Source organism: Onychomys torridus, chromosome 21, assembly GCF_903995425.1.
Source record: "Onychomys torridus chromosome 21, mOncTor1.1, whole genome shotgun sequence".
Lineage (NCBI taxonomy): Eukaryota > Metazoa > Chordata > Mammalia > Rodentia > Cricetidae > Onychomys > Onychomys torridus.
Genome location: NC_050463.1, coordinates 41,469,966 through 41,492,085, shown reverse-complemented (window position 1 = coordinate 41,492,085; position 22,120 = coordinate 41,469,966). Strand labels below are relative to the sequence as shown.

Sequence of the window (22,120 nt, the reverse complement as noted above, 5' to 3'; positions counted from 1 at the left end):
TCAGGAGGCAGAGACAAGAGGATCTCTGAGTGTAAGGCCAGTCTGGTCTAGTTCTAGGACAGCCCTACAGAGAGAAACCCTGTCTTGAAAAACAAACTGAAATTCCTTTATGGTTTAGTATCAGGAAATGTTTGATTTACAAACATATTTATGCACCTACATGCAGGTGATAAAGGGTTGGGAGTGGAGAGGTTTTAAGAAGCTCTACCTATGAAGATCAAAGGAGCTCTGAGTTCCACCCTGAGGAACATGACGGCACAGGAAGCTCTACGCAGCAGCTGCACAGCCTGTGAACACACTGAACTACACTTGAACAGTCCCAACAAGTGATCTGATACAAGCGTGACCAAGAGGAAATCTAGATTCTGGATCATGAGCCATAAGACCCTAAAGTTTCTCTAGGCAGTTCTCACTTCTAATTTTTCAGTTTACTACTACTTACCTTGAAGGCGATTCTACTTGACAGTCATTTCAGGACCTCCCTATTTCTCAAGGGTTCTATGTTTCAATTCCTTAACAAAGTCCTATTGTCCACACACATGAGAAGTCAGGAGCCAAGTCTCAGACAGGATTATTACAGACAAATACAGTTCTGTTTCAAACAGTTGCATCTGCTCCACAGTCTTTGGAAAAGTACAGATCTGGTTCGAGTTTAACAGATTTAAGTACAGATAATGCCCAGGTGGTTTGTGGGTCAAACCCCGCACCAGCAATCTCATGACCAAACTAAAACTACATCCTTGTAAGAAGAGCCTGAGTACCTGCTGTTCTTCCATCTTCCTGTCAAGTTTGGCAGCACGTTCTTCACCAATTTTGATGTTATCTCGAATAGCATTCAATTGTTTTTCAATTTCGTTGACCTGAAATGCAATCATATAAAATTATTATAAAGAACAGTTACGAAGTCTATGAAAGTGACATATGAATATAAATGAATAAAGTGAAAATTACCACTGCCCAAGCCATTTCATGTTTCAAATACTCTAAATTAGTCTTCATTGTACTTAAACCAGCAATATTTTGAAAACGTTCCTCTTTCTCCAAACACTGGCGCTTTAGTTCAGTAAGACGCTTAAAAGAAAAACAGATATTTTTACAAACAACAGAAGGAAACATTTTGTGAATATGTTATTTAAAACAAGGCCTAAAAGCTTGTTAGAAAATGACTTCATTAAAGTGAAGGGTGATTCTAATTATTCTTTTCAATAAAAATTCAGGAGTCAGATATCGGGGTAAAAGCACAAAAGATCAGAGAAGCCACCAATCCTCCCTACCTGCTCCATTCCTTCCTCCAAAAAGGCCAAGATCTCAAGCCTTACTACTTCCTGTCCCATCTATCTAGTCCTCCAAAACCTCTGTGGTAAATTTTGGTCAGCTAGTGGATAGCAATGCCCTCTGACTCTAAGCAAGTTTTATCTGTCAGAGCATGATCAAAATACCACACAATACTTTAGTCTTTTGGTACAGTGGTGCTAAGCACAATAATTTTGCTAATCTCTGCACTATAAAAATGATCCCCAGGCTGGGCAGTGGTGGCGCACGCCTTTAATCCCAGCACTTGGGAGGCAGAGCCAGGCGGATCTCTGTGAGTTCGAGGACAGCCTGGGCTACAGAGTGAGTTCCAGAAAAGGCGCAAAGCTACACAGAGAAACCCTGTCTCAAAAAACAAAAAAAAAGATCCCCTATCTTTAGACAAAGTATAGCAAGTGCCCAGAACCATGCAAGACACCGGAAAGAGAAGGGATTGGTCCCCAATCAGACAAGGCCAATTCTCTCTTAATACTCTTAATAGTAAATGAAACAAACACAGAATATCATGTCATTGGAACAAGTTACTACAGGGCTCCCAGACCTCATGTTCTTTACAAACCTGTGGGGACAGCCCCCTTCAGTCATTTTCTGTATTCAAGCAAGCCTCACTGTAATCTTACTTTGATTCCTATCCAATCCAATTTACCTTCCCTTTGCTAAAATTCTTTCAATCTATTACCAGATCTTCCAGCTTACTTTCCCTGCCTCCCGCTTCCCCTTCCTGCCTTTGCCCGTCAGCAGATGGAAACACTCAACAGTTGTCAACATTCTTACTAGAAACCTGAAGGAGCTATCTGCAGGGACAGCTGCAGCAGAGCCGAGGTGGCCTGGTTATCTAAAAGGTCGTCTCTGACCCTACAGTTTCATTTCTCCTTTCTCACCAAGTTTCCTGAAAACTATCTGTATCTGCTCCATTTCCTAACTCCTGTTTTTCTCACTACTGAAACCTGCCCTGCCATAAACATCTGTGAAGACTCTGCAACTCAACAGAGAGAAGTTCTGTCCCTTTTTACATCTCTCAGCCATGACCACTTCCTTCTCAAATCTCTCTTCCCTTGTCTTACATGGCTCCCATGACCTCTTCTCATAGTTCAGGCTTGGGTCTGCCTTTCCTGCTCTCCCAGTGATCTACATAAAATATTTTACATATCTGGACTCAAAATGTTATCAATATCCGATTTTACTCCTATATTTCTAATTCATATAACCAACTTCCTATTTGATAATCCCATTAAGACAACATAAAAGCCACTCAAATTTTTGTTTAAAACAGAATGAACAGGGCATGACTGGTAGAAGTGATTTAAAAATTAGACTCAAGTAATTTGCCGGGTGGTCAAAATCCGGGTGGTCAAAATGTTAACATATGATTTGACAGCAGCTAACAAGCCACTGGCTGCTTAAAAAAAAATGTTAATGTCTTGCTGATATGATGAGTCATCTACTATAAACACATACTATCTTTAACATCACCTTGCGGTTTGTACCCAACAAAATAAATGTTATACTAACATTTTAAACTACTTATAGTGAGAATCGATGATACCTTGTACAATCAATTAGTTATACAAGGGATATGGAATATAAGATACAGCCTTATCTTCTCGCTTAGTCTAACAGAGGAAAGACATACATATCCATTATTACAAAACAAAATTACAGCTATTAAATGCCTAATTATAGAAATATAATTTAGTGGGTAGCTGTTTCAGCTTTGACCTTGAAGCACCACCACCACCTCAGTGAGGCAGCTGGTAACTGCCTTGCCTACCTACGACCTGCCCCTGGAGTGTGGTTGAGATGGAAGCCCTTAAGACCTGAGATTCATCCCTGCTGGCTCTCATGGTTCCTCATGATCCCGGATGCTGGATGACAGACCAAGTCAGAGTTCTTCAGAGAACCCCGCTGGACTGCACCTCACTTGTCCTGGATCCTGTAACCAACCACTTTACTGGCTATAAGTTACCCCAAAATAAACCTCCTTTTAACTACACGGAGTTGCCTTGTTAAAACCCCACATTAATTAAATGTCATATAATTCAGTGTGCTAGAAAAAAATGCCATTTGTTTAAAGAAGACAGACTCATTATACACAGGAATGTAATTTTGATACTTTTACCTTAAGTAATCTAGGAGCTGAGCTCATCTCAAAAAGATTCATAGTATTTACAAACCTCTTCTCCTTGATTTATCTGCTCCTTTGTTCTTTCTTTTGTTTCCATAATATATGAATAATCTTCCTTCATCTGCTCAAGCTGGGTTGCTTTCATGAAGAACTACATCAACAAAAAGAAAAATATACTTATGACTTTGTAGGCTTTTCTGTGCAAAAGGGGGGGGGGCACTTTTAGCTCCCAAAACTTTTAAACCAATTATATAAAAGGCATTAAAAATGTAAGCACACATATATAAACACAGAGAACGAACCTATTTTACATTAAAATTACTTAATCTGCTATATCTATATCTACAGTCAACTGCAAAAGCTCTTAATACCCCATGAAAGAAATACCTCTAAGCATGAAAATAATACAACTTGGAAATTATAAAAATTCCTTCATTTTTCACAAATTCTATTTTCAAATTAAAAATGGCACTACATTCCTATCTTTGATCTTAATGCATCTAAAATTTCTAAACTAGGAAGAATCAAAACTCATTCAGAAGAGCAGACACTAAGTTTTAGAAGTAATGAAATAATTCCTTAGCTTGAAAGTTTTAAATGGTTTAAAGTTTGTATTAGTTTATATGTGGCCAATTGTTCATTCCACTGTATTTTCTTAAAGGTTATTTGAAAAAATAATAATGTATTCTCTTAAAATGAAAAAAATGAAGATCTACCAAAAATTATAATTACATCTTACATGGCAATGTTTAAATCTACTTTACAATATAGCTTTAAAGTGGGTGATTCTGAAGGGAAAAAAGGTCTCAGTACCCATTATCTGAGTAAGTTTCTATGTATCTGAAGCATGACCTTAGGTTTATATTTAGTTTATTCTCTTACTTTGTATTTGTCGCCCTCATTTTTGGACTGTAAGAACTGCTTGCTCATCTCTTGTGTTAAAACAGAAACTGGATTGTCCACCTGAAACAAAAATTTTTTTAAAGAGCATTAAAAAGTATTTTATTTTACTGCTTTAAACCAAACTCTACATTATAAATGACCAGTGGTCAATCAAGAAAGTTAAGCTTTAGTCAAAGCTTATAGCATTAGGACTAAAATACAAAAAGCAGTTACACATTTACACAAGATAATGCTTCAAAATAGAATACCAAAATACATTGTAGCCATGTATAGCATTTGCCTACAGAAGGTAGGCAAGAAGCCTCTTACCTGCTTTTATTGAGCTAGGGAAATGGCTTAAGTGGGTAAAACACATGCATGAGAACTCAAGTTCAGACCCCTAGTCAGGAATGGCAGTCAACTTTAGCCCTAGAATTTAGGGGACAGAGACAAAGGATCCCCACGATGAGCTGGCTAGCTGGACTAGCAAGAATTGGTGAGCTCCAGGCACAGTGAGGGAACCTGATTCAATAAAGTGGCAAACAACTGAAGATACCCAATGTCAACTTTGGCCCCCCACACAAACACTCACACACATGTGTACATGCATACCACAAATACACACACACACACAAAGAAAAAAGAAAAAATAGGCTTTTCACTTTCATATAGATTACCACTTAATGTCAACAACATCAAAGGACAATACAGGTAAATACATAGCATGTGAGTCAGCTTTCCTAAATTCTTACTTGAACTCTGTCCTTACAACTATTATGCAGCCTTGGGCAAGTCAGTGAGCGTTTTCAATACACAAAGGTCAGCCAGCCCAGTTACCTATTTTCAGAACCATGACAGCAAGTACTGTTTTTTCACACCAGTGCTTTAAGATTTCTCATGTCTTTATAACTTTGTGAAGATAACAGAAAAAACAACGGAAACATATCTTGTTTAACATTTGGAGCACAAGTCATTTTAAATAAGCTACAGCTTAAACAAAAGTACAACTGGCGACCAGAATGTATAAGGTAAAAAGGTTTGAAAAACATATTCTGCTTTAAAAGATTCAGGGTGCTTATTATTTAATAACAACTATGGTACTACAAAGCAATTTGTGATGCTAAAAATACTCACAGGTTAATTATACACGACTAAGAAACTGAAACTTTTCATTTTTAACATTAAAACGACTACTGAATTTTCAAGTAAAACAATGTTTTTAAAAACACCCCCTTTAAGTAAATGCTGGTGCTTTTGATTCCTTTAAAAGGTGCTTACAGTTCAGTGTGGTGGTGCTCATCTCTAACCCAGCACTTGGGAGGGGGGCAGACAGAAGGATCTCAGACAGCCTAATCTACACAGCGAGTTCGAGGCCAGCCAAAGCTACACAGGGAGTCCTTACTTCAAAGGGAAAGAAGAAAAAGAGGAAGGAAGGGAGCGAGAACTATGTTTCACAGCGCTTCCTTAACTATATCCGCCTTCTTGAAAATAAGACCTGGTACTATAGTCAGACACCTGGCCACCAACCTCAGATTAGCAGCACCACAAAGTTCGTATCGCTGAGTAGTTATGAAGTGGACCTGTGATTCCCTATACAGTACAGAAATTTTATAGCATTATTAAAATAAATTTTAACAAGATATTCTTGACTATGCTAATAAAACCAATTCAACTAAAAATGGAACACACATATTATCAATTTACCATGAAGCCATCTTATTTACTTATACACATGCAACAGGCAAAAAATAAATAAATAAATCACACCAATAAAGTGATACTTTCATTAATTAATCTGAAAAACAAATTTAGCAATTACCTGGATGTTAAAATGATCAAGAATTGCAATCAGTTCTTCTTTCTTAGTAGAAACCACAGTGCCTGGTTATAAAAATACAAAGACCAGACTCCTCATGAAATACAGGGAAAATGTACAATTATCTATAAAATGCAAATATTAAGCAGCTATTGTCAGGCCAACAACAACAAAATACCAGTAAATTCTTGTAGTTTCATGGTGACACATAAGTCATTACACAAACAGAGAGTAAGAAAAACTCTGCAAGCAGTAACAGTGCATGTGTCTTGCTATGGGTGCCATCAATATCTTCTCAATAACTCAACACTCAGCTCCTCCTTCATGCCCTTCCCTACCTTCTGCTAGCTCTAAGGTATACAAATCAAGAGGAAGAAAGGAAACCTATAGCTGAAAACAAGATGACACAGCCTACTTCAAATTAACTCTGTTGAACATGGTGTTGACTGTACATTCCATTGCAACAACTACATGTAACATACAGATGTACCTAGAGTGTATGTGTCTACCTGTACAACCAAGCAGGTTTCAAGGTGAGGTTTCAAGAGACAGGAGGTTATCACAGGGACAATCACAAGAACTTCCAACTACTGACGAATATTTGACAAGAAATGAGAAAACTCAACAAACCTTTTTCACTTTTTAGTTTGTAAGATCGACTTCCGTCCACGCTGATGTGTTGCTGCACAACTATTGAGTCACCGTACACATTTGCCCTGAAGGCGTCGTCTCCTCTGTTCCTTAATGTTATTGAGATGTCTGCTGAACTGAAACAATGAGGTTAGCCTGAGTTACATGATGGCACAATGCAATACGTTAGATACAGCAATTGTCAAATCCCCTAAGCAATCTGCTTAATGTGTTAGAAGATTAGCTAAGGGTCATAGTCTATCACATAATGTTAAAGACACTGTCAGACAGAAAAATAAAGCTGAGAAGCTTCATCAAAAATTGACTATTGTATGCATAACACTAATATCTTATTTGTAGAAAACATTAAAGTTTTGGTTATTTCAAGTTACATTTTATAGTTTAGCACAAGAATCATATATAACTGACATTATACTTCCTGACAACTGTGAATTACATAATCAGAGATCATACCGACAAAAGGGTTTTTCCCCCATCTGAGACAAGGTCTCAGCATGTAACCCTTGGCTGGCCTGCAACTTGCTATAAAGGCTATTCCCCTCTGAAACCTCTGTAAGATCCCCCTGTACAGCATTTTCTTAATTAATTAGCGACTGAGGGGAAAGGGCCCAGGAAATTGTGGGTGGTACCATTCCTAAACTGGTAGTAATGGGTTCTAGAAAAAGCAGGCTGATTAAGTTATGATTGAGTACTTCCATGATGTATTTCTTCATTGAAGAAGTCAGGGCAGAAACTCAAACAGGGCAGGAACCTAGAGACAAGAGCTGATGCAGAGGCATGGAGGGGTGCTGCTTACTAGCTTGCTCCTCACTTTTAAGTTGCACTAAATGTGTTTTGCACTGATATGGCTATGAGCCTATAGGGACCAGAGAGTAGAATTTGGTGTTCTGAATGAGAATGACCCCCAAACTCATGTCTGAATACCTGGTCCCAGTTTGAGGAACTGTCTGGGAAGGATTACACAGTATGGCCTTGTTGGAGGAAGTGTGTCACTGAAGAAGGCACTGGGGTGTTAACTGATCTCTGTGGTTCCTGGTGCTATCTCGGCCTCCTATCTGGGGATCAAGATGTGAGCTCTCAGCTCTTGCCGCCACCATGCTCGACCACTATGCTTCTTCCACCCTCCGAAACCACAGCCGTGGAATGCTTTCTTGTATAAGTTGCCTTGGTCATGGTGGGTTTTTTGTTCGTTTGGTTTTTGGTTTTTTCAGACAGGATTTCTCTGTGTAGCTCTAGCTGTCCTGGAACTCACTTTGTAGACCAAGCCTTGAACTCACAGAGATCTGCCTGTGTCTGTGATTTGCCTGTGTCCATCTCCCGAATGCTGGGATTAAAGACATGTACCACCACCTGAGAGTCATGATGTTTTATCAGAGCAGTAAAGAATAACTAACACGTGTGTGTACGTGTATATAAAAAGATATACATTAAAAATCAATCTTATTCGCCATTAAAATAAAAGTTGGCAGAAAAACATGTTGGTAAAAAGACATTAATATTTGTAATTGTCTGACACATAAAAGCAAGCAGTACTTCCTGATTCATGTGAGCATCTGATGAAATACTGATGCCTTCTCATATAAAACTATTTTAACTAAATGAAATTATTGGCAAATCCACAAGATGTTTACAGGAAATGCAGGAAAATATTCAAGATGAGCTTCTCAGTACACCACAGATGTGACAGGAGATACACCTCGGCACTTGCTGTATTTACTCCCTCCTCTTCACAAGATGGACTTAGCTCCTATCAGTCTACATCTCCATCTACAAAAATTAGGCTAAATATATGCAAGTCTGTATGGAACCACCAGACTCTTACAACTGAAGTTAAGGAAAATAAACCTACACTTGAGTTAAGACTCCACTAGTGTGAATTACATAGTTTGGCTAAAGACATCTTAGTGTCCCCTAATCAATAGTAAGGGAAGCTGAGTGAGAAAAATAGAAGAAACACTCTATCATCTTTGCAACACTTCTGTAAATCTAAAATAAAGTTTTCTTAATTCCAATTCCAATATGAACAAGTCAAGAAATGCTGGTTCATTAGAGCTACCGTTTGGAGGTCTCAACAGTGAAACCAATCTGTGAGATGATGAGGCCTGCAGAGAGAAGCAGGAGCTCTAGGCAAATGAGCCTAACTGATGACAAAAAGCCACAGACCCCCAGTCACTGACTGAATCAGAGACAAAAACTCACTTCCTTCACACACACACACACACACACACACACACACACACACACACACGTATCAGTTAGTAACTCTGCACACATGGAGTCTAGTGGCCAAGACTCTAAGACACATGTGAAAGTCACATACTCCGTTACCACAAAGAAACAGGGAAGGAAGCTCACACACAGTGAAACAGAACCAAACAGAGAAGGGACTGGCTAACTGGCGGTGGTGGCATATGCCTTTAATCCTGGCACTCAGGAGGCAGAGACAGGCAGATCTCTGAGTTCAAGGCCAGCCTGGTCTACAAAGTGAGTTCCAGGAGAGCCAGAGCTACCCAGAGAAGCCCTGCCTCAAAAACAAACAAACAAGGACAAGAGAGGTGGCAGAGGAAAACCAAAGAAGGAACTACAAAAACACACACACAACAGCCAGACAAAAAGAAAACTGTCTGAAATAACAATTAGTACTTCTGAATCAATGGCCCCAACTGCTTTATTTTATTACTCTTAGCTATCTAGTTCTCAAGTTCTGGTCCATCTGCCCAGGTAATACTCCAGTATCTTCTAACAGAGCAGTGGTTCTCAACCTTCCTAACACTGGGACCCTTGAATACCATAAAATTATTTTCATTGCTACTTCATAACTAATTTTACATTATAATGAATTGTAAAGATCTATGTTTTCCAATGGTCTTAGGTGACCTCTGTGAAAGGGTTGTTCAACCCCCAAAGTGGTCTCAACCCACAGGTTAAGAACTGATATAACAAAAGTTCAATTAAAATTTTTAATATACCATGCTCTTATAATCTCAGTATCAATTACATTTTTTTCACTTACCCGCCACTACAAAAGGAAAAAAGCAAAACTGAAACTAGAAAAAAAATTAAGTTTTATTAGTTAAAGTACAAAACCCTAAGCAGAACTCCAATGCTTTAGAACAGCCATTCTAACTACATAGAGTCATAAAACTGTATGGTTTGTGACTGAGTGTTTGACTGGCTTCCTTCAACTAGCCATGCAATGTTTTATGTCTCATTAAATACTCCAACCTCTCCCCCTCAACTTGGGAAGTACTGGGACCCAAGCATAAATTTCTGAGACATGTCTTGACTACAGGTGAAAATCTACTAGCTTACACAATAGCTGATTTTCAAGGATAACTGCCTTAAAAGGGAATATGAATCTATCTTAAAGCATTAAAACAGAGGTAATAACAGCAAATGATAATTTGTTTTGGGAGACCAAGTCTTAACTACACAGCCTTAACTGGCCTGGAATCACCACCAATCCAGGCTGGCTTGGAATTATAGCAAGCATCACCTCTCTTGTCTCCCCAGTGCCAAGATTACAACAGGTATGGGCCACAGTGTAGCTCTAGTAACCTTTCTTTAAATAGAGCTAAAAGAAGAGCCTCTAAAACCAAGTTGCTTTGCAGAACTGTTGGCACATGGTCTCTGTGAATTTGAGACTTGCCTGGTCTACACAGCAAGTTCCATCCAGCCAGGGCTACACAGTGAGACCCAGTCTCAAAAACAAACAACCTCACTAAGAGTTCTCCTTCTGTCTTCCACCCCCCAGTTTTAGTATCCATAAAACTGTCTTTGCTTTTTAGTGACTCTTATTTCTGCGGAATGGGCTGCTCCACTGAGGATTTCAAGTTACTTATATATACCACCTTACTATATCTATATCTGAAATCTATACACTTGTCCCATAGTAGCCTGGTCCATCATCTGGTATGATCTTGAGGTTGTTCGAAAAACAACATGTTAGAGAAGAATTCCAGTAAGATAAGTAAAAACATAAACTACACTAGGAAACTGTCTTCAAATAGTTCTTTGCTAAGCCTAGTATGAGAAATGACTTCCTGTGTAACTTTTCTTCTCTTGTATCAACTGGAAATCCTGGATTCAGATTAAGATTTCTAAGTTCCTCTGCAACATGTATGCAAGAAACTAGCATTCTTCATTTATATCGTATTCCTACTCTACTTGTAAGTATTAAAGAGAAAATGTAGAGAACACCAAACAGAAAAAAATCTGTCTCATGTTCTGCCATGTATTAGTATCAACTATCAAAGTTTCCAATAGATAGAATCAATATCTACACACTGTTCGAGAATGTAACAAAAGTTGGGCATTATTCGGAGAAACTAAGACCCCTGTCGAGGGTATCTTGGGTAATGTCAAAATCAAGAGGAACTGGGTATGCTGCTCAGTGGACAGTCCCTGTCTAACAGAAGGTAAGCAAAGGAAGGAAAAGCAGGAGGAGGGAGGATAGCCCCAACCTGACTCCCCCAAAAGAGGGCTGTTAGAGGGCAAAGGGCTCCAACAGTAATGATCTAAAATTAGACAATTGATAAAGTTATCTAACTGAAAACAATGTCTGACAGAAATATGAATGTAGCCAGATACAACTGAACATATCTACAATTCCAGCACTGGGAGAGCAGAGGTGAAAGGATAGAAGTTCAAGACCAACCTCTGCTACATAACAAGTCAAAGGACAGCCTAGGCTACAAAGTATCCTGTTCCAATAAAAAATAAAAAGAAAGAAATATGACTGTTAAACTACAAGGCAGTACTATGACTGCTCATCAAGGGTCCAGACAGTAGACTTGTGACTGTGGTCCTAAAATCACATAAGAGAAACAGAGCCAGAGATAGGATACTTTTCTGGAAGTCACAGAAATTTAAGAAAGAAATTCTCAGCCGAACAAGTTGGCCATCCCTGACTTTGCTCTTATTCCTACCACAGTAGTATGACTGCTGATACCAAGTTTAGGCCAAAACCCACAAAGGTATAATATTTATAAATATTTGTTTAAAAAAATACATAAATTGCCACTGCCATTTTCCATGCACGTAACAAGTTTAGGCGGGCAGTGCACAGTACCAGTAACCCAGGCTATCTGCCTAGTGATAACAGAAGCAGAAGGCCATGCTGGCAATGAGGCAGGACAAAGGCCTAACCTATGACACCTGTCCTTGGAGAGCCCCGCCCTCCAGGGCTCTAAAGCATGCTTCTTACTAGAAACTAAGAGCTCGGCGCAACACTTACTTCTGTCCAGCTTTCACAAAGCCTTTCAAAGAGGATCCTCTGTTAGTAGCAACTGCTTTTCCACCAAGACCAACTATGAGAGCGGTGAGTACAGCACTCTTTCCACCTGAAGAAACACAGTGAGGACTCATAAAGAGGAACCGCTGAATTGATAACATTATTCAAAAAGATGACGAATTTGTCCCAACCGGAAGTGAACTGTTACAAATTCAATTATCCTTTTCTTCCAGTGCTAAGGTGGTAAATCAAGGAAAGTTTCACATCAAGGACTACCTCACTATCACTGGTAGGAAAAACTCGACATTTCAGTTACTCAATTTGTGCCCACAATAAGGAAGGAGGAAATGGTCACTATACTCCCAACCTGAAACTCAGTCTATCATCTTTGTGTATCAAACTAACAATTACATTTACACGTCATTAATTTTCATAATTTGCCATTATACTCTAATTATGGCTACTCCTTTCATCATAAATTTTTAGGCACAGAAACTTTAAAATAGCTCTCAAATAAAAGAAATTCCACATGGGAAGGCATGATGCATCCTGGAATCAGCCCATGTCTTCACTGAACATATTAAATAGAAAAAAAAGAAAAATCACATAGTTGTAATTTAATATTTTGACAATTTTAAATTTAATTTAATATTTTTAAATTTTAGTATTTGAACTTTAATTTTAATATTCACTTTTCTAGCCCTTTTACATTTAATTTTTGAAGGATAGTTCTTTTTATTCCAAAAAATATAAAACATCAAAAAATCCACTTTGAAAATCTCTTAGCAATTCACAGATACAGTGACCATTTTCTGAATTTCATCATCCACAAATCAATTAACAACAACTGTTTGTTATCTTCCACAGCATACCACCAAATTAGCCAAAAGAAATGAATGATTATCTCAATTTAGTCCCTGGGATACCTTTCAAGTTCTTACGCTTTTTTCTTTACTACCAGGTATAATGCTTTAGTGAATTCACCTTTATTAAGTTTTATAAAAAAAAAATTCAAATTTTAAAAAGACACATCTTGAGAACCCATGATTTGCAGCCTCCCTGTACAATGACCCTTTTCTCCGGTGATTCTCCTGCTCCCCTGAATGACAGACAGGCAGCAACAAGAAGAAGGGACTATGGAGCGGCAAATCTAACTTCCTTGCCTAGTACTGTCACTAGGTGGGAGACCGTATACTATCTCAGTCACCCAACACTGGCTTGTCTACCATCAACTGCCACAATGGAGCTGGTCTGTCACAACAGTCTTGCCCATGTCAACCCATCACTCAAAAGTTTTTAACTGACTACCCACTGTCAACTGAATAAAACTCTAAAATCTTTATCAAGCCTTCCCTCAACAATACTATATACAATATAACTGTCCGTCATAATCTGCCCTTGCCCACCATGTTCCATATGATACAACATAAGTTAAGCCCCATTCTCCATATATATCTTCTATCCTCTGAACGTCTGAGAATGAGCCAACTCTGCCTAGAACATCTCAGCTTTTTGCCAAATGAGTCTTAAGAAATCTCTAGATTTCATCCAAGTACCAGCAAAAATACAATCTCATAAAATCCACTGATCACAACAATGAACTGTCAGTTCCATTTTTTCGGATTTCTAAGCACTTCATCTGTGCCCTATCTAGTGTTTACACCAGGTTGCTGTGGTGCCTTTATACTGAAGAGATAGGAGGCTCCTTGGGCCCAGCAGTTTGAGGAGAGCCTGAGCAAAATAACTGAGATTCTGTCTTAAGAACATGGAGAGAAGAAAGTAGGGGGAAAAAAAGGAAGCAGAAAGGAATGATGTATGGTCTATGGAAGGAGAAAGAAAGAGGTGGCACAGTGGTTAAGAGCACTTGCTGCTCTTAGATAGGACCTAGGTTCAGTTCCCAACACCTGGCTCACAACTATCTGTAACTTCAGTTCCAGGGGCTTCAAAGCCATCTTCTGACCTCAGAGGGCAATGCATGCATATGGTCCACATACATGCATACAGGCAAACATTCATACACATAAAAAATAAATAAATCTAAAAGACAACAGAAAAGGAAGGAAATGTTTATACCTACTAAATAACATATCTGAAATTAATTCAGTATTTCCTTGAAGTGTAAACTGAAAAAATACTGGAAAGCCACAAAGTTTAGACCCAAATATTTATCAGCATTAATAGTCACCTATTTCAAAAAGCTCATGCACTGTCATCACAAAGTAGAGTATAAAGAGGGCAAAGGCACTTACTTCCATTATTGCCAACAACAAAGTTGACATTAGAACCAAATTTAAAAGGTCCAAGCATTGAATGGCACATGAAATTTCTTAGCTGAATGCTCTCAATTATTCCAACTTCTGCTGCAGTCTATTAACAACAAAGAAATTGAGGATTAAAAAAAAAAAATCAATCTCTCTAATCCACTGATTACAAATCAGACTAACCCAACCATCTAACAGACTACTAGTATTTATCAATGAAAAGCTATACCAAGTGAGTAACAATAACTTTAATGAGCATCAGTAAATAAAATGAGAATTTTCTTTAGGTTATCAGTAATTCTACACAAAATCTGCCCAAGGTTTGACCGTGGAATTCATTCTCTGCCATGGCACTCCATTTTCATAATAAATAATTCAAAGAGCATTATACAGATGCCTTTCTTCTGACAGTCTGTATCAGGCACTTAAAAAAGTCAGATGCCTTTTAACAATATAGAAAGAATATAGGATTTGCTCAGGAGTGGTGCTGCACACCTTTAATCCCAGCACTGAGGAGGCAGAGGCAGTCAATTTCTGTGAGTTCAAGGCCAGCCTGGTCTACAGAGCAAGTTCCAGGACAGCCAAGGAACCCTGTCTCTAAAGGAAAAAGTAGGATTCCCAAATCTGTAAGCAGAAAAAGCTCCCATATTATAAATAAATGTCAGGATTAATATTATTAAATGGTTTAATCAGTATTGGGCCAATAGTACTCACCTGCACCCCATAGATATTAAGTACCAGAATAAACCAATCAGATTTTTGTCAGTCCTAACATTTTAGAGACCATTTTAACGTGATTAGCAATTTTAATGGGTTCTTTAGAAACTGCATTTCAATTCTAGTCAAACACCTTATTAAAAAGCAGAAAATATTTACATAATTGCACAAGTAGATTATCAGGTATTATAATTTATGAATTTCTACAAATATTTTTAATTTATGGTAGCTGAAGAGTCAATGCAATTATTAAGAAATGAGACCCTATGTACTCACCCAGCTTCTGCCAATGGAAACATTTTAATAAAGCATGATATCTCAGGTAAGACACCAACACTGACAGTCTGGATACATTGTGTTACCCTCACAAGCAATCTCTTATATTGTAAGGATCATAATCACCATTACATTCCTTTCAACCCACATCAACCACTTGTCTACTAATCTGTTCTTTATTTCTGTAAATGTTATTCCAAGAATGTCAAATAACTGGACTTAGGTAAAACATAATCTTTGGAGACTGGCTTTTTCACTCAGCTGAACTGCCTGCTTTTGACTCTGTCACAGCTAAGCAGTATTTCATAGAATAGATGTACCACAGGATACTCAGCAAATCACATGTGGACTTAAATAACTTAATAACTTGCTGTGAATAAAGCTACTAAAAATATACTATGCTTTGTACTAAAATAAAACTTCATTTCTTGGGAACAAATGCTAGGTTATATTGCAATTTTATATTGTTTTTCACAGAAACAAACTTTCCATAGTGGTGGTAACAACTTAATATTTCTATCAGCAATGTATAAATGATTCAATGCATTCTTGCCATCTGGTGATACCACCATTTTACACTTTATCACTGTGATGAGATGATATCTCAGATATAAATGTGAAGGACAATTTTCTCTCCTTACCCTTTTAAAGCTCATAGAGGGTCAAGTCAGTAACCGTGGCCTCTATTCTATTCACGACATAGGCAATTTATGTCTTCTTGTTTCCCTATTGGTCTTACTACAGGTTTGCTAATTTTATTTAAAGATTTAGTTATTTGTCCTGTTATTTTCTTTAAGTTTTCTAATTATTAACAACTTCAAAATCAGAAGCTATTTTTACCCAGCTCTTTAAAATGCTTATGCTTTCTCCAGACTACAAATTATGACTGGGCTACAAATTATCATTAAATATGATATACAAAATGGCCATAAGAAACAAAGCAATTGAAACGCATTATTTTGGAATTCTGTGCTTACCAAAGTGGAGGTTCCATTAGTGAAAGAAATTGTACATTCATCCTCATCTCCGTCTTTATCAAAATCTTCCAGTTCTTCTTGTCTTGGCCTTTTAGCATTTTCAGGAGAGCAGAAATTTTCTTCCTTTCTTTTGGCCATCAGATCTGGACAAATATTTACAGTAACATAATATAAGCCAAGGATAGCATATAAAGACTATTCAATAAACAACGAACAAAATAAATCACAGAAAACTCCTTGAATTTTAAGGAAAAAGAACTTTCAAAAAGAAAGGCACCTCTACTGATGCTGTTAGTCCATCAAGACCTGAGCTAGACCTCTAGTTTCCAGACAGGTAAGAAAGTAATTTTATAGTGTCTTAAAAAAATAAAGCCACCATCACCAGGATCATACATATCGGCTGATTTTTACCTCATAATTACCCATGGCTATAAATCGATAAAAGCCTAGCTGAATAGCTTCTTCCCAAATACACTAAAGAGAAAAATATTTTATTGGTAAAATGGTGTCTTCTAGTTTCCTATTATTAGACAGGACATAGTCCCTCCTGAAACTATTACAACATTCAACTTTATAACTTATAAAGTAATATTTATCAAATAAACTAGATTTTTACATTATTTCCCAAAAGAACACACTTTGAATCAGCAATACCTCACACTAGTAGTTTCCCCTGTTCCCTAGTGAGTGTATTTCAATTGTCATAAACCAAGTATTAAAAAATACAATAGACACTGCCCTTGCTAAAATCATGAACTGCAAAAAACAAAGTTAGAGCAGTGGGGACATACATAATATGATTTGTAGACTTAGACTTGATGTTCAGAACACAGTCCAAAGATCAGGAAGCGGTGTCTGTGTACCTTGGGAACTGCAAAAATATCCCCGGTCCTGGGCTGCATGTCAGAGTATGTAAGACCCTTAGTAAGATTTCAGGCCACACAAAAGCAGTTTTATACAATTTGAGAATTAGTAAATCATACTTCTAAAGGACTTGGACTCTGTACCACTCTGACATCAAGTATCTTTAGTATAAGATGTATTAGCATCCAGAGGACATTTAACCTAAACTAATACCTTTCCAGGGAATATTATCATTAATCACAACTGTATCATATTAGCATCTTTATCTGCAAATAGTTTAATTTTTTGGTTTTCTGTTTTGTTTTGGTTTTTGTTTTTTCCAAGACAGGGTTTCTCCATGTAACAGTTCTGGCTGTCCTGCAACTCACTCTCTTTGGAGACCAGGCTGGCCTCAAACTCAGAGATCCGCCTGCCTCTGCCTCTGGAGTGATGGGATTAAAGGTGTGCGCCACCATGGCCTGGCACAAATAGTTTAATATTTATCTCACATCTCTTACAGAAGCCAAACTTCAAAACCAAGTATCTTTTTTTCTAATCACTTAATCACAAAAATCAATTTATGTTAGTTTTAGTCTGTGGCTAATTTAAATTCCCCAAATACCACCAGGTCATTATTTCCCAGCAACACTTTCTGTCTCCTCCACACTCTATTCATAGTAATAATTTATAAATTACTAGAGAAAGAGGGGCATTATTTTTATTAATGATTAATAGACGATCTGACAGAAAGCACTTAGAAATAGCCTGGTTAACTTTAGTACTTACCATTAGAAAGCAGTTTGGCAAATCAAACTGGGGTGAGGCAGGTACACTAGGCTAAGTGTGATGAAGTCACAATGTACACTAGTCCACACTACACAAAAGATACTACACTCAAATACTTCATGATGAAGCTGCTTTTTAGTTGCTGGGTAGAGCCTGGGATTTGGAGTCTGCTAGGTTGCCAAGGCAACTTGCATCTGAGAGATACAGAAAGATCCTAACTTTTAAATAGGAATCATTTTGAGATTTAAAGATGACAGACTTTCAAAAAACATGTATGAATGTCCTGAGTGTGAGATATAGGCAATAAATAGTAAAACCATTATTACTAACAAGATAAAAGATACAACAGGTACAAGAAAGGGAAAGGTTCCTCTGAGAGATTTGAGTGTACTCAAAGAGCAGTATAGTTCATTTTACTTCATTATCTACAATTTTTTAAATTTTGGTTTGTTTGTGTATTTGTTTAAAACAAGCCCTAGCTATATAGCCCAGGCTGTCCTGGAATTTGAGTGCTGGGATTACAGGTGTGTGCCACAGCCTTTAAAAAAAAAAATTACAGAATAGTATCACCTCTTCTCTTTTACTAAGTAAAATTTCAAAGCAGGAACAGTGAAGAACATCCAAAAGAAAGCAAGCTAAAAAGAAAAATCAGTAACTAAGGGTTTAATGCAGCATTTAGATACATATGAGATCTTAATGGGATCCTACAAGTTTTAGCAGGATTATAAAATTTTGACTCTTGAGCTTTTATATATAACTCATACTTCCAATTAATGCTAAAGCAGAGATTACAAGCAGTATCCAGCATAACAGAATTAGACTTACTTAATTCTATAACTATTAGAACTAAATATTTTTAAGTAAACATATATACTGCTACTCTGAGGCAGAAGTGATAGATTCAGATACCTGCTCTGAACTGTGTTTACCACATCCCTAATTGTACTCTTCCCATCTACAAAACACGTTCACTCTACATTAAACAATCTTAATGTATTGAATTAATTTAGCACAGTGTTTGGAATATATCACAAAATCAAATGAGCCTAACTAGATAATACAGTAAAACAGTTTAAGTCTAAACACCAACAAACCCAAGACCAGCAGAGACTGGGAAGCCCTCTACTTTTGCTATTCCAGATAATACAATTTGAAAACTCACATTTGAGTTGAAACCATATCATAATCTGGGATACACTAATAATAATGCCAAAGCAGACTTTCTAATAAAATTCTAAACAAAAACTAGAGCAGGATCAGAGATGAATAGGTGGTGGTCAAACCAAGCAGTTAAAAAGACTTAAGTCCAATTGAGTAGAATTAACATTTGTTGAGTAGTCCTGGATTAAACTATACACTTCGATCTCCTTATCATATAAATCATGCCCTAATTTTGCAACACGGGAAACTGAGGCTCAAATGTAAGACTTCAACTTATGTAGCGCCAACTTAGTCACTAGATGCAGACAGACGAGGGCAGTGCATGTTCAAATCCAGGTTTCCCAAATCAAAGTCAAACCGCTTATGTCCAGGTCCCTACTGGCTAAAGTGAGTTTAGCCAACACGTGAGTCACACTCAGTGACTGACAATCCACTGTCTACTTGTGTGCCTCTGGAAAAAGCAGAAAAAGAATTCTCTCCTAAAGTGTTCCTCTCAATGTTCCTTCGGGCTTGCTTCATGAAGTTTCATTTTCTCACTGAATACTATCCAACACTATAAAGAGACAGAAGATCTGTCAAGAGGAAAGGATGATAAATTTGTTTGGTTTGCAAACACTTGAGTTTGAAGGGCTCTAAGGGTAGACTCTGAGATACTCTGCAATAGCAATCCATCTACAAAAGCAGAAAAGAAAATTACATCAAGTAGTTTGAATTTGGTGACCAACAAAGCATGCAGATTGGGAAAGGACATAACTAATTTAACTTGCAAATTTAAAGACACACACACACAGAGTACAACTGACCACACTAGAGACCCTCAGTCACCTGGACTTGGTGACATTTAAGTATGTAAAACGGGCTGGAAAGGTAGCTCAAAGGTGAAGAGCACTGACCCACATGGAAGCTTCCAACTGTCTGCAACCCCAACAGTAGGGGATCTAACACCTCGGTGGGCACCATACATGCCAGCAAAACACCCATACATATAAATAATAAAAATTTTTAAAGTATTTCAAATATAATGCATATACTATTACAGTAAACTTTTTAGTTATCTATTATTTCTTGAAAGTAGTTAACTACTTTTTGGGGAGTCACTGAAGATTGGATCCAGGGTCCTCCATGTTAAAGTAGCAATCTACCAATGAATGGTACTCCTAGACTATCTACTACATGCTGATTGACTGTCCTAACAATTAAAATGGCAGTCAAGATTCGGGCAAGTTTTACATAAAATTCTAGTTTTGGCACTCAGTAAAACAAAACTTTGGGGAATAAAACTTCATTTACACTAGCATTCAATATGCTGTTTATACTGGCTTTTTATTGAGCTCAATAATGAACACTTTATACTGAATTAATCTCTCAGGAAGCTGTGACTTAGAACTGAGAGGTAAAGAGGTGGAATTACTCTTCAAAAAGTCTTATTACCTGCCTTGCATGGAACAAAAACATGTTTTTAAGCAATTACAAGTGGTCTCTAAACTTACTACACACACTCAGAAAAGGATTTTTGGTTTTGGACAGTCTTTCTCTATAGCCTGAGCTAGCCTGGAACTCACTATACATACCAAATTTTCCTGTAACTCTTCACCTCATCTCAGCTCCTACAAAGAACTTAGACAGGCCTGAGCCACCATCCCCAGCTCAGAAAAAATAATTTTTCTTTGAGACAGGGCCTCGTGTAACCCAAGCTGGCTTCAAGCTTGCTATGTAGCAGAGGACCTTTCCATGCTCCTGCCTCCACCTCCTGGATGCTAGGATTACATGCCTTCACCAAGACAGAATTTTATGTGTTGCGGAGGACTGAACTCGGGGGTTCTGGGCTTGCTAGGCAAGCACTACCTCAATCAATAATTACGAGCATAGACTTCAACATTAAGAAAAAGCCCATTTTCACATGCTAACTGGATGTGTCTGTGAGTTCATCAACCACACCTCCCCTAAAACAAGCTGCGGGCCACTGCAGATTTTATTAGACATTTTTAAAGACTCCAGCAGCCTTCTAAGAGTCAGGGAATATGGACTTTTCTAACTTGGAATAGACATCTCAGAAGAGCTCGCAATGCATGCTTGGCCTTCTTTCTACTCATTAACTACAAAGTTAATAAGTAAAGCAAGTATAAAGTAAGTGCTCACGTAACTTGTTTTCAGGCTTCTAAATACCCATTAGCGGTTCTTTCTAGGGATCAGGAGTCTTACCTCAAGCCCTACTCTCCTCCAGTCCTTTCTCTACCCTCAGGTCCTGTTTTCTAGCGCTGCCAATCGAGATTTCCCTCCAATTCCACAGTCACCAAGGGCAAGAAACGCCACCCAGACCTCTCACACGCGACGACCTACCTGCTACTCTTCGCCTGGACCATCCCAGGGGCGTTTAGGGGAAACTGGATTTAACGACAGATTCAGATGTCGGCGGCATTTCCAGTCGCCCCCCGCCCCCCCCCCAAACCCGGTGCCTGCGCATGGAGTCCCCCCGCTCCGACGCCGGCCTCAGCCCCGGCCCGACCTCGGCGGCTGCCCGCCAACGCCCGGGCCGCCTGGGGACGCGCGAGGGCGGGCCGGCGCCCACGGCCAAGTTTCCCGATGCCGACAGCGGTGTCCCCCGGCCGGCCGAGGGCGCGAAGGTTCCCCCGCGGCCCGCGCGCAGGCCCGACCCCTCAGCACCCGCAGCCCGCAGCCCGCAGCTTCCAGGAGGGCCGAGGGCGGGCGGGCGGGCGGCCGCGGCACGGGGGCTGCCGGGGCGTGGAGAGGGGAAGCGCGCGCCCTCACTCTACCTCCAACAAGTCGCCGTCGCCCGGGGGAAAGGAGTCGGCGCGGCTGTCACGACGCGAAGGCCAACCTCAGGGCGTCCGATCTCGGCGACCGCTCGCCACCCCCGCCACCCCCGGCCAAGCTGGGCGCACCCGCGCCCGAGAAGCAGGCGGGAGCCCCGCAGCCAGGCGCCCGCCGCGGGACGGTCCGCGCCTGCGCCCCGCCCCTCCCCGCCCCCGGACTCCGCCCGCGCCTGCGCGCTCCGGGCCTCTCGCGCCGCTCGGCTGGGGCCCGAGGGAACCGGAAGTGCGCTCAGCAGGCGGGAGGTTG

General features: G+C 39.1%; 1 protein-coding gene across 1 annotated transcript in view; it reads right to left on the bottom strand.

The window, feature by feature from the left end:
• Positions 1–22,000, bottom strand: part of Smc6 (structural maintenance of chromosomes 6) — a 60,536-nt gene extending 38,536 nt beyond the window's left edge. The window contains exons 1-10 of the mRNA XM_036170645.1: positions 21,814–22,000; positions 16,250–16,392; positions 14,268–14,385; positions 12,022–12,127; positions 6,765–6,901; positions 6,138–6,199; positions 4,319–4,399; positions 3,486–3,587; positions 952–1,071; positions 762–860 (exon numbers count right to left, since the gene is read on the bottom strand). Of these exons, the coding sequence (XP_036026538.1) occupies positions 762–860; positions 952–1,071; positions 3,486–3,587; positions 4,319–4,399; positions 6,138–6,199; positions 6,765–6,901; positions 12,022–12,127; positions 14,268–14,385; positions 16,250–16,387 (963 nt within the window). The 5' untranslated portion in view covers positions 16,388–16,392; positions 21,814–22,000. The remainder of the gene's footprint in view (positions 1–761; positions 861–951; positions 1,072–3,485; positions 3,588–4,318; positions 4,400–6,137; positions 6,200–6,764; positions 6,902–12,021; positions 12,128–14,267; positions 14,386–16,249; positions 16,393–21,813) is intronic.
• Between the last annotated feature and the right edge of the window lie 120 nt (positions 22,001–22,120).